At 43.6% G+C, this 13,025-nt stretch overlaps 1 protein-coding gene across 1 annotated transcript in view; it reads right to left on the bottom strand.

Moving 5' to 3' along the window:
• Nucleotides 1-5,783: 5,783 nt before the first annotated feature.
• The window catches only part of CIR1 (corepressor interacting with RBPJ, CIR1), a 44,140-nt gene continuing 36,898 nt past the window's right edge, over nt 5,784-13,025 (bottom strand). The window contains exons 8-10 of the mRNA XM_067549224.1: nt 10,719-10,825; nt 9,171-9,256; nt 5,784-7,379 (exon numbers count right to left, since the gene is read on the bottom strand). Coding sequence (XP_067405325.1) covers nt 6,653-7,379; nt 9,171-9,256; nt 10,719-10,825 — 920 coding nt within the window. The 3' untranslated portion in view covers nt 5,784-6,652. The remainder of the gene's footprint in view (nt 7,380-9,170; nt 9,257-10,718; nt 10,826-13,025) is intronic.

Below are 13,025 nucleotides of genomic sequence, written 5' to 3'. Positions count from 1 at the left end.
CTAATGGTAAGAGAGCGAGGGAGGATTTAGATATTTCCCCCCCCACGTTGCTGTTTCCCTGCCGTTTTGGCCCCGTTCAAACGCGACTTTTCCATTTCAACCCACTGACTATTCGTAATTTACATTTTGCCTGAGCGGTTACTTCCAACCAGTACACGATGTGGGACCTGACTTTCATACTCGATCCTGGAGCTCACCCATTAAAACAAGGTTTAAAGAGAACTAAAGATAAAATATCAAAGTAAACTATGTAGTAAATGTTATTTGAGCGCTCTGCGTCTGATTCGGATATGGCCCCTACCCCCCAGGGTGCATTACAGTCCTTTAAATAAATAAAAACAGAAGTAAAGGAAGGATGAATATTTTTGCTTTAAGGAGAGAATGTAGAACTCGACCTTTGTGTTTGGACAGTTAATTTTTACTTGGTTTTCTTCATTTCAATTGAGAGGGAAACTTTATTTATTGACGCTCTAATTTATTTGCAGCTATTAGCTGATTTACGAAGATTTTCTTCCGCACTCCCAAAATGCAGATGTAGGAAATCTTACAGAAATCCCTCCCATTTGGGTAATTGGTACACTAAGTGTTTATTTTAAGTGAGAATAATTTAGCTACAAATTTTCTTAAGGAATAACATTCTTAACACATTAACCAAAAAAAAAAAAAAAAAAAAAAGGCGGGGGGGGGGGGGGAGAACTGATTTGCTTTTATGGTTGACAGTCGCTCTTGATTCCTTTGAGTGAGGCTTACAACTGTGGCTCTTTGGCGCCATCTAGAGCTTCAGGGAGCACAGGGCGGCACTTGCTGGGCTCCCTGCGCCACAAGCCCCGCACACCTAAGACTTTTGCGCCCGTGCAAGAAGGATCCCTGCTCATTTCGTTTGCCAGAAGGAACCAGCGCCTCGCGTGCGGCTGGGCCCGGCTGCAGTCCGTGTTTTCACCCGAGCAGGGTTGGAAACGTGGGCCAGCTAAAGCTCACATAAGCCACTATCCAGCCAACTGGCCTGGAGCTTGGATTTCAAAGGTATTGCAACTCTTTGCAGGGCAGGTGAAGTACCGCAGCCACCCTCGTGGCCCTCCACTCCGGAGAGCAAGGGCGAGCCGCCCTCAGCGGCCCTGACGGCGGGCACGGGACCCCCGAGCCTTTAGCAGCCGCGGGAGACACAGACGACGCCTGTTCAAGCTAGCCCTGTGGTTTCGTGAGCACAGTGACCAGACCGGGAGGGGGAAATCGAGCCAGGCTGCAAAGATCATCCGCTTGAGAAAGGGTCCTGCCTCGGCTCTGCGCCACCGCTCCCCTGCCCTACTGGCCCGGCGCCCAGCCTAGGCAGCCAAGCGGCTCAGGAACAACACGGCGCCGCTTGCTCTGAGGTGTAGCCCTCCTTAATTCGGCGCAATCACTTCATGGGCCGGAGCGACCCTTTCCAATTAGTTGCATCGTCAAGGCCGCACGTGTCTGATGTTTTAAAGTCCACCTAATGTGCGGTTTGGGGCCTTCACCTCCAAATGGGATCTGCACCTCGGTGCCATTCAGCCTTGGACTCCTGTGTCGTGCTAGGCTGGAGTTCGTGTTTGGGAAGGCGGTCAGCTGTGGCCATGCACAGAGTAAAATGACCTGTTCCTCGGTAGCATGCAGCTACCTCTGCACTGGATAATGCGGCTGAACGCGTGTTGGTGTTTTAATACAAATCCCCAGCCATGCCTATTTCAAAGATGTGCTAATTACTACTTGGGTAGCAGGGCGCGAAGTCCTTGTCCATTTCCTAGTACAAAGTAGGTTGGTAGAAAATTTGAAATTGCCTTTCAGCCTAAAGCTGCCTTACCTGAATGTCATAATTACAGTAATTATGTACATCCAAATTACATGCTAATTAAATTAGAATCAAATCGTTCTAAATCGAAATCAAATGAGGTAGCGAGAATTAATCAATGACAACATAAATAGAGAGCTTCCTTCAGGGATATTTATTGTAACGATCCAAGCAGGGATTTGATCTGAGTCACCTGTTTATTTACTTTCAAATTAGTAATAATTTATTTTCCTTCTCCATAAATTTCAGTGATCAGTTTTCCAAGCGCCCAGAGTTAAAGGAGAAATTGGGCAGTGCGGAAAACCATGATCTGGACGCCGATACTCCGAGTCACTGGACCACCACACAGGCTGAATCAATCGTCCTCCTAACACTGCAACGCGCAGGAGCTTTGGCCAGCAAATCGACCCATAGCGCCGGCTGCAGAGCGGCGCCCTTTTACTAGGCCCTGCAGCCGGGCAGCGGGCGAGGCTCCATTTTACCACGACGTACATTGCTGGCTAACGGGAAACGGCCTGTTTTCTTGCCGCTCGCTGTCATTCCACGCCTAATTAACACGTTCCCGTGACAGGTTCCAATCCCATTGTTACAGCAGGGGAAGGCGAAGGGTCCAAACTAAAGCGGCAAACGCCTTTCACCTGGACGGGAAACTCACCCGTGCGCTACGCCCTGAACGCGGGGCGCCCCCCCGGGAAAGGGGGAACCATAAACCCCCTCCAGCAAAGCCTGCCCAGGGGCTTGCACCGGGGCCCCCGTCGAACCAGCTCTAAGAGCAGCGGGAGCTGACGGTGCAGTGCGGGCGCCTCTTGGAGGAGACAAATCTCGGCTTCCTCAGGCCCCGACACCTGCCCCAGGGCTGGGCTCCCGCGGGGAGGGCCTGGGCCGAGGCTGCGGCCCCGGGGACGCCTTCGGAGCACAAAGGCGGCCCGAGCATCTCCCGCCTTGCCCGTGGCAGTCTCCCAGCAGCGCAGGGCGGTGACACAGCCGCGGCCCCTTGTCCTGTGCCCAGGGGCTCAGGCCTGGCCTGGCCTGGCCTGTGCTAATCCCCCTCCCCTGCCCAGGCGCCGTTGACGCGCTCCCCTCCTGTGGGGGCAGGCACGGGGGCTGCTCCGGGCTCCTGCCTGTCCGTCCCGCTCTGGCTAAGCACGGCGGCGCCCATCAGCACCCCGCCCTGCTGGCTCCCCCCTGTGGGGATCTCCCTGCCCACTGCAAGGAGGAGTGGGGCCGGCCGAGCTGCAAGCCGAGGGGCTCGGTCACCCTGCCGGGAGGACTCGGCCTGTTTACAGCAGCGCCCCCCGACCCCGAACTTCCCACAACTGACTGGGTAACTTTCCCTGAGGCGGGAGGGGCAAGGTGCGGTCTGGCCGCAGACAGCAGGGGCGGGCGCCGCATCACACCCCGCCCCAGCGAGGCGAGGGGGCTGCAGAGCGCGCTGCAGGGGCGCAGCGAACGAGCCGGAGCGGGCAGGTAGCGGGAGGGGGAGCCCGGCTCTTTGACCCACTGACTTCGCGGCGCCAAGTGCAACAGGCGTTGTTCATTCCCCCTCCTCCAGCGGACCCGATCGCGCGCGGATCAGCTGGCCGTGCCCTAGGGTTAGGGGCTGGCCGTGCCCTAGCGTTAAGGGCTGCCCCGCTGGCCAACTCTCTCCCCCCTCCGGGCCCCTGCTCCCACCCCGCGGCTGATCTACCTGCACCCGGAGTTCATGGGCAGTGAGAGCAGCCGGAGCGTCTCCCCCGACTGTTGCATCACCCGCCTCGCAGGGGGGCTGGATTTAACAGTGCGGGTTTAGCGGCTTCGCTGCTGCCAGGTTATACACAAGTGGTTCCCGGGGGCGGGGGCCTTACCGACCGGCCAGTCATCCCGCGCGGCCCGGTGTCACGGCTCCTCCGTCCCGTCCCGCTGCAAACCCGAGACAGCCAACAGCCCAGGCCATCTGTGAGCCAGCAGCACCTTCTACAGGCGCTAATCCGCTAGTGCCAAGTTGCGCCGAGGCAAAGCCACGTTCCCACAACAACCCCCTGCCCGCAGCAGCTGTGGGGCCGACGACGCTCCCCGGGGCGCGCCTCGCGGGCGGGCTCCGTGGAAGGGCTAATAATTGGTGGCTCGCCGCAGCCGGAGCTTCCTTAGACTCACCTGTCGCCCACGCTCGCGCGAGGACCTCCGCGCGCTTTTTGTGTCTGGAGCCCTGGGGCGGGCGGAGAAGGGCCCTGGCGGCCAAGGTCGGGCGCCCGAGCTGCTCCCTGCGCGCGGAGCCCGAATGCGGAAGGGCTCCTCGTGCCCAGCTCAAGCTGCTCCCGAGGCGTATGGGAAAAGACTGCCCTAGCATCCTGCCCCCTTTGCGCTAGGTTTGAGACACCTTTGCTGCCCCCGTTTAAAAGCACGGATCCAGGGATAACCAAAGCAGGCCCTTCTCCGCAGCAACACCGCCAAACTGTCGGATCCTCCTAGACCCTTCCCTTGGGGTTTCACTTTGGACTGGTCTAAAGAAAATGTTAAAGGCAACAAGGCCCTTGGCCCGACCCAGTGTGAATCCTTCCCCAAAGCGGCCTCTGCTCTCTGCTGAAGGTAGAAAAGCAGTTTAACTAACACAAATATGGCATTTATCAGCTACCCCATGTTGCCTCTTATACAGATATTTCCAACATGGCATTGCTTGTTTCTGTCTGTTCCTGGTTGCAGACATGTAACAGCCAGCCAGCCAGCAGAACAGATACACACCCCTTAACCACAGACTAATACCTGCTCTGTGCAGGCACAGAGGCAGTGGGGAAGACAGTGTCAGATGCTCAGGGTACACTTTACCAACTGCCTGCAAACAGAAACGAAATACACAGCATACACAAATGCCCAGGAGACGTAGAGGGGCTGAGCCCTTCCTCCTTTCTGCATCAGAAAGTTAGTAGCTGTATTACAGAGAAGTTGCAAGGCCGGCAAGCCACTAGCACAGATCCAAGGCCCTGTCTGCCATGTGCAACAAAACAGGACGTGCATTCATGGGCTGACTGAGCTCTTTAGAGAAAAGAGCAGAGGCACATCCTGCTGGTTTCCAGTGCCCTTTCACATTGGGTTTGAAATACAGACAGTTTAAAATGAACACATGGGATATCAAAACAGACCATTTCCCCAACTACCCAAACACTGGAGGGAGCAACCCTGGATTCTCTCTTGTATCCAGGCTGCTATGTAGTTTTTTTTCAGTCTAGTGCTCAGTGTTTTTCAGACCTTTTGAAACAAAGTAAATGCCACTTGGTAACAAATGTGCCTGGTTCCCTTGGTGCCTCACCCCCAATATTTAGGTGGATATGCCTGAGAATACTTTAATATGCTGTGAGTCAAATGGAATGTACTTTAAAAGGTTACACCCCAACACTGGGCAGGTCAAGAGTGAATTCCTCTCACAAGTTTGTTTGGTTTATTTATTAAAGATCTTCCCCTTCCCCCCAAGGAGTTTATCAAATCTTGTCTCTTGTCCTTTTTAAATGACAGCTTTTACAAACAACTACTATGGATTAATTTAGAGTCCAATCCTTCCAAGTGCTGAGTGCCCTCAATTCCCATTTATATCAGAACTGCCCAGGGCCTAATGGGCAACCTGGTTCAAAGTATTTAAACAATAAAAGCCTGACATATTTTAAAGGATGATCCTTTCAAACACAGTGTTTAAAAGGTCTAATAATTTCTATAGCATTTTAACTCCATACGGTATTTAAAAACTTCTGCTTGGCAGTTTTAAGATGTGCAGGTGGGACAGTTAAAGAACTACAACCTTCCATTTGTAGTGTGAGTGAAGAAGGGGAAAACTTGCTTGCCTGAGTCTGATTGCTCCGTTTTACTATTTCACTGCTAATTAAAGCATCTTCTATTTTCTTAAAAACTGTAAAGGCATCATTCTCTTTGCACCAGAAAAGCATGTGAATTTCCTGCCTGTGCCTTTGAAATGACTTAGGACTTTGAAAAATTAAAGCGATTCATATTGCTTTTAGAGAACAACAGTTTATTAAGGTAGTTCATCATGACATATGGTAAAAAAAATCCCACAAATGTTAAGAAAAAATAAAAGTCAAACTGCTGCATGACAAAAGAATGAGCATTTGCCTTAACTTTCTATTGCACACAATGAAATACCTGGAAACAGTTGCAAGGGTGAATATTCTTTTCATGTCTTGAGAAATTCTTGAACAATATCTGGACGCTGTGGTGACACATACCAACAGGCATTCAAGGTATTTAGATAGCCCTGTTTAAGTTAGACACTACAAGAGGTAAAAAAAGAATATTGGCTACACACTTACGTGGAACTATGTCTGTCAGTTGTTTTAACTAGAGAAATTGCCCTTTTATGTGCAAAAATTTCAGTACAAAATAATCTAATCTTCTGAGGTCTGAAGTAGTGATCTTTATCCTGAACTATTTCAAATGATGTTTGGCATCATTATACAAATCCTGGGACTCTTCCAAAATTACCCTCTGCTCCTCCAAAATCGTTACATCTCAGAAGCAAGGAGAAATAATACTCTACAGAACTTTAACACATCATGTACTGGTATTTTAAAAATATTTCTGAACAAAGGAAGTATGATTTACAAAAGGTCTATGACTTGTTACATAAATGCAAGAAACATTTACAAACAAAATATTTCTATAGTTAAAAATACCATAATGTTTATATCTAACTTACAAATATCCCAAAATCATTAATGGAGTTGATGCTGTTTTGTAGGACATGACGATTACAAGACTGGAAAATGAAAAGTGACTTCTTAGAAAGACAGCAATGCATAACTGAGCCCTGGTTAAACGTATTCAACAAAAAGGGAGATGTGTTTGCACCTGTCACCCACACTATATTTTCTCTGTCTGTCTCTCTCTGCTTCTACTTCTACTGTTTCTGCCTCTTTCCTCATGGTCCACTCTACTTCGGTAGTCTCCACAGCTCTCTCTACATTTCTTCTCTCTGTACACATCTGTGCTCTGGCTTCTAGTTTCATTTTTTCTGTGCCGCTCTTCACTGGGGCTTCGACTTGGTCTTCTTCTTATCTGCCTTTGCCTGTAACTGCCATGACTTGTGCAAGAGCTTCTCCTGCTCCTCTCATCCTTGCTTTGGCTTCTACTAGCCCTCTCATTTCTTTCAGTTTCTCTCTTGTCTGTGCTCTGATTTCTGCTTGTGGACTTTCTTTCACTCTCACAGGAGCTCCATTTGTTGTTCTCCCCAGAACTATATTGCTTTAAATGTCTATACTTCTCCCTATCTTTGTCCTTGTTACCGTGACTACTGGGTTCTTCATAAAGTTTTTGCTTCTTAGTCTTTGCCTTCCCTTCTGAATCACTGCTGCTAGCCTCTGAAAACGTGTCTTTTTTTCTTTTCCTAGAATATATCTTCTTTAGTACTGCTTTATCTTTGCTGTCAGTCTCACTATCATTGCTGCTTACTGAAGTTTCACTGGAGGAGGAGGAAGAGGAGCTGATCTTATGTTTCTTATGTTTACTTTTGCTTTTCTTCTTTTGCTGCTTTTTCTTCTTTCTCTCTTTCTTCTTCTTCTTCTTTTTCTTCTCCAGACGATCCAATTTCCTTTTATTTTGAAAAGAAAGAGAAATCAAGCATTTTAAGATAGTTAAAAATGTAGCATCACTGCCTTCTTGCAGTCAGTACTTAAGATGATAGTATGCAGTAAACATGCAACATTTTCTTACAAAGTGTGTTGAACTTTTTCTTTCAAAATATTTTTAAATTTCTGATCCCAAACAAAATTGAAGTATTTAAAATGTAGCTCCATGTAGCCCTCACTCAGAACTACAATGAAGTAACTTTTAATTCACAAAATTTAGGAAGGTGAGGGTGAGAAATGTGAACCTGGGCCTTACAATTGGTAATGCAGCCAGTTGATATTTCTTAATTGAGTTGGCTCTGTAGGAATGACGTGTAATACAACGAAGAAAATGTTCAAAGGCACAAATAGCAGTTAGGTGCCCAACTCCCAATGACCCTCAATGGAAATTAGGAGCCTACCTGCTATTTGTGCTTTTCAAAATCTCCTCTGATGTTAACAGCTTTCTGGAGAACTCTATAATCTATTCAGTCATAAACAGAAGTGTAACATTTCTATTCAGCAGTGCACTGTTCTATCAGGCAGCAAACATACTCATTTTCATTTCAACTGCTTTTATCCATTCCAGTCCTTGGTCACTCTTATTTTATTAATTCTTAGCAATGAGACAACCATTAAATTTGATATGCTACCTAAACTGGCTTTACTGAAATTAAAAAAAATTAAAATCTTAAAATCACTGAGGACATAAACACTTAGCTAAATTTGAGTGTTTAAAAAATATGGTAATTTAAACAGTGCTTGGAAATGCAAACAAATGTAGGTTAAATTATTGAAGCCATGCATGCATGCGCATGCGCGCGCACACACACACACACACACACACACACACACACACACACACACACACACACACACACACACACACACACACACACACACACACACACACACACACACACACACACACACACACACACACACACACACACACACACACACACAATTATCCTTCACAGATAGTGGAAACTGTTTTCCTTCCTTAAAGTTAATTACATTTTTGGACCTCACAATGCTCAGACACTGCTCTTTTAACTTTTCTAGAGGTTAATATATTTAAATAAATATGAGTGATACCTGTGTGGTCTATCAGCCAGTGATTCAAAATTGTTTAAAAAGGACACAGAAAATTAAAGAAGAAATGTGAAACCTTCTCCCTCAACCATAAGAAATCAACAAGGCAGCAGCAGAGGAAAAATAAACTTTTTGTGAGAACCACAAAAATATGAGCTCCCCCTACTGGCTAAACCTAATCCTAGAACTACGGTAAGCTGTTACACCAACAGTGATGCTGGTGCACAGAAGATGGGTTAAGTTTAGCTCTATTAGGAACAAAGGAAGTATATCAAGCTTTGCCAAGTGCAAAATCAATAAGGAAAGAAATTTCATTTTCAATCTTGGAAGAGGGCATTGTAAACAGTGGAGTGTAAAATAATATTTTAAAATAGCAATTGACATTGTCCTCTACGAGCCAATGCATATATAATGTTAGTGTGTATGTCATAGCATTCAAAGTTAAATTTGAAATGAAACTGAAAACAAAGCCATTAAAACTGCATTTCAACAACTGGTTTACAAAATGATGAATAAGGATGCTGCACAATAGAAAATGTATTCTGAACCATTTTGTAGTCAAGTGTAGATTAATCTAAATTGATTTTTTTTCAATAGAAGCAAAACTGTAGTTAAAAGCTATTGGCTATATATTTGCTAAACTTATATGAGTAGGTGCCATGCAACTGCGATAAAATTACCTCAGAAGTTTCTGTTTTTGTTTAGTGGACAGTGATTTTAAAAATTCAACTTCTGGGTCATCTTCTCCTTCACTTGCAACAAATTCCTGCAAACAGAAAAAGTAATAAGATACCATGTCCTTAAATAAGAATAAGATGGCATTTCAAATTTATGTTTCCTGTATTAAAAATATTATGAACATTAAAAGATGTGTTTGAATTTGATTGCATGTATATAAATGCACACACAAACATCCCTTATATAGCAATTTTGGGGAGAGATAAACATTAAACCTCCTACAGAAAGGGAATCTATACTAGGTTTAAAGGGAGGTGGGTGCCACAGTACAGGAGCCATATATCACCATAACATGAATGCTATAATGTTTCCAGAGACTGAGTCATTTAGGGAAAGCTGTCCTGAGTTAGGCCTAGTGTAAAAGATGGGAGCATTGGCTGGTGGCTGGGAGACTGCCAAATCTCACTGAGCCACAAAGGAATTTAGGCAAGTCACTATACCCTTTTCTACATCAGCTTACTCATTGGAAAAAATGGGTGTTATACCCATCCACCTCACCTGTGTGTTATGATCCTTAAATTGTCTGTCAAGTGCTATACAAGCACAAAGTGTTGCAACTGTATCTTTTACCCACAGTAGTACCACCACCACTAAAAATCAGGTCAGGTTTAAATTTAGGAATTTTAAGAGTCCTTTTAAATTATATGCATCTCGAATACCTGATTTCTCACTCTTCACATTTTTAATTTTAACAACACATGAGCACTGACAGGGCAGAAACTAGGGCAGATGTTCTTCATATGTGATTTTTCTAAAAAACTGGTGAGAACATTGCAAAACATTTAATACTAATCCCATAAACTGGATTGTCTCCTGGATATGTAACATCCTGTAAAGGCAAAGAGAGTGCTGTTTATGTGCATAAAAAGGAACATAAGAAGTTGTCTGTTTACTCAGACTTTTTGTAAAGGGTTCAGAGGTACAGTCCCCAGACCCTGCCCTCCAAGTCCCCTCCCCACCTTGGTTGCTTCATGGTTCAGTTATCTTGTTATATGAGCGAGGTTGCTTTATGGTGGGCTTGCTATTTTGGATAGTGTATATAAATTGTGTATTTTACATTTTTGTTAAATGTATGTAATAAAAATAAATTAAGCTAAAAAGCTTTAAATATGGAATTCCCTGGATAGAGCATTATTTTTTCCATACTTTCCCCTGATTTCATCCATAGCCAGTTAAGGGATAAGGCAGCAAAAATCACATCAGAAGTATGTTGCCGAAACCCAAATCATCCCCTCTGGGAGATATTCAATTTCTAGTCACCCAGAGGAGGCATTTAATTTATTAAACTGTGGTCTTAAAAAATCATTTCAGATTTGTCCCTTTGGCTAAAACTAAGCAGCAAAACACAGTAAGTTTCAAGACATTTTCCACTGCTAGATCTAGCCAGCTTTCCTATGGATATGCATATTGAAAAATGTTAAGTCGCAATTCACAAGCAATCACATTTAGATTTACAGACATTTTCAGCTTACTGATAAAAAGATCATTACCTGTGATGGATCATTTGCGGTCAAGTTTCTCCCCAGTACATTTTGTTTCAGTGCAAACCCACTGTTTCTCATCTCCGCTATTAGCTCTGAGGGGTGCATTGATGGCCCTGTTCACAAAAATCACAGTTTGAATGTATCATTTATATCTCTATACCTTTTTTGGACTCCACAGTAGGAATTCAGTTGAAGCTTTGTTAAGTAAAATCACAGCTAAATCAACTCAATAATCTTCTGCTGAGCAAATAATCAGATATGATTTTCTAAAACAGCAGTCTGGAGATTCAGAATAGAAAATAATTGCATTTTTCTTTAAGTGCAAGGGGATTCTCTTCTTATGTAACTTTCTCATGTTGAAAACAATATATTTAGGTATTGTCTGCTTGTATGTTTTTGACTGTAGAACAAAAAATGTAGGAAACCTAGAAAAACCAAATTAACTTCAGGACTTTTTAACACTTCCTCTCTTCAAAAGCAATAAGAAACCACACTTTTAAGAGAACAATATAGCATTTTTCATAATCATACAATACACATTTTTAAACTTAATATCAAAATTCATTGGAAGCTTTGAGTCGGGGGGAGGGGGGAAGGGAGGGAGGGAAGGGGAGTCAGCACCCATGCTCATTCCCCTCCCTTTAACTTGAGGGGCTCCTTAGTTATTACTGTCAGGTTGTTCATGAGTTCTATTTGTAACAGTTTGAAAAAAATAATTCAACAAACCTCATCAGAGCACTTGTTTTGGAGTACATGCAGATTATATTTGTGTCATATTTTGGGCCTCTCAACCTTGATTGTGTAGCTTATAAAATTCACAAATAACCCTATTTTTCTAATTACCTACTTCAGTAGTCAAGATCCCTCATATGGTCTTAAAAGTTATTTCTGATGTTATACCATGAACTGGACAGACACTTTTTGGTATTTCAGCTTTGCTGAAAGTATTGCAATATTATTTTCTTTTCAGTAAATTTAACTACTGAACAGTGGATTATACAATGATTCAGTACCTCCACATCAATGCATTGGTAAATTGTACAAGGCTAATAAAAATGACAGTCTAATACAATATACATATTTACCAATACTTCTATAGGTTTGTTGTAAATAATGAAGTTTGCTAATTTTATCAAATGTAACTGTCCTTTGTTGAGAGTCTCAGAGAATTTTATGAGTTTCAGAGACCACATCCACAAGCTAGGAATTAAGAAATTAAAGAATTATTTTTTCAAATATACTTAAAATTATATCAACTTTTTCATTATAGAATCTTCATAAGTTTCTAATTTTACATGATTTCATCAGAGGAGGTGACTTTTAGTGAAATGTTTATAGAAGTGGGGCCTTCAATCTGAATTTCCATACATTTTTATAATTTAGTAATTAGACTTCTTTGAAATGGTTTTTAAAGAAAAAAAGTCTGTTTTTTTCCTAAAATATAATTGAGACCAGAGGTACATAATATCCATGTACTGATCACTTGGTTATATTTTCTTTCAGTTTTGATTTCTAGTTTTAAATACTGACTGAGAAGAGGCAGGAAGCATCACAGTGAGTTCTAACTCCTCAGCATTTCTGTTCATGCTTATCACTGTACAGATCAGAGCCCTGGCGACTATGCAATACCAAAAAGGCTATGTATATCTGCAAACAAAACACAGATACTGTCTGTGGAAGAACTGTTATGACTTATTAGGTAAAAGGCAAATGAATCATACTGATACAAGTCATTCACAAGAAATTCAACGTATGTAGCATCTCAGTATTCCATAAAACCTCAAAAGGAAATTTACTAATATATTTTAATTACACAATCTGTAATGTCAGATTAACAACTGGATGCAAAAAGGAAAGAAGTGACTCTTCAATATTGTCTGAATGGATGTCTATCTTGGATACCTTTTAACTGGTATTTTCAGAGAGATGTAATAACTGAAATGGCAATCATACACTGAAGCATATTTCAGTGCCAGTGAGACAAATGGGCCAGCAGACTATGACCCCAGAGCCAGCCCTAGGAGCAGTAGGTGTGAGCAGACCAGACAGAGCAAAAGCTGGTCAAGATTCGGAAGGATTTATAGGTCAAGAGCAGCACCTTGAGTCTAATTTTGAATGTGACAGGCAGAGTGTGATTGAGTCAGAACGGCTACTGTAACCTTCCTCTGCTTATCCACATCTGCTCCTGTTGTATTATCCTGGTACCTGCTTATTCCAGATGGAAACCTAGCAACAAAATTTGGTATGAGCTGAAGTCTTAATTATGATTACAGGGAAACTAACAAAAAGGGCATTATAATAGCCTAAACAGGG

The sequence above is a fragment of the Emydura macquarii genome, unplaced genomic scaffold (genome assembly GCF_026122565.2).
Source record: "Emydura macquarii macquarii isolate MOO-44397 ecotype Brisbane River unplaced genomic scaffold, CSIRO-AGI_Emac_v2 contig_1253, whole genome shotgun sequence".
Taxonomy (NCBI): domain Eukaryota; kingdom Metazoa; phylum Chordata; order Testudines; family Chelidae; genus Emydura; species Emydura macquarii.
The sequence above is the reverse complement of the archived record's forward strand: the minus strand, read 5'-3'. Positions and strand labels throughout refer to the sequence as shown.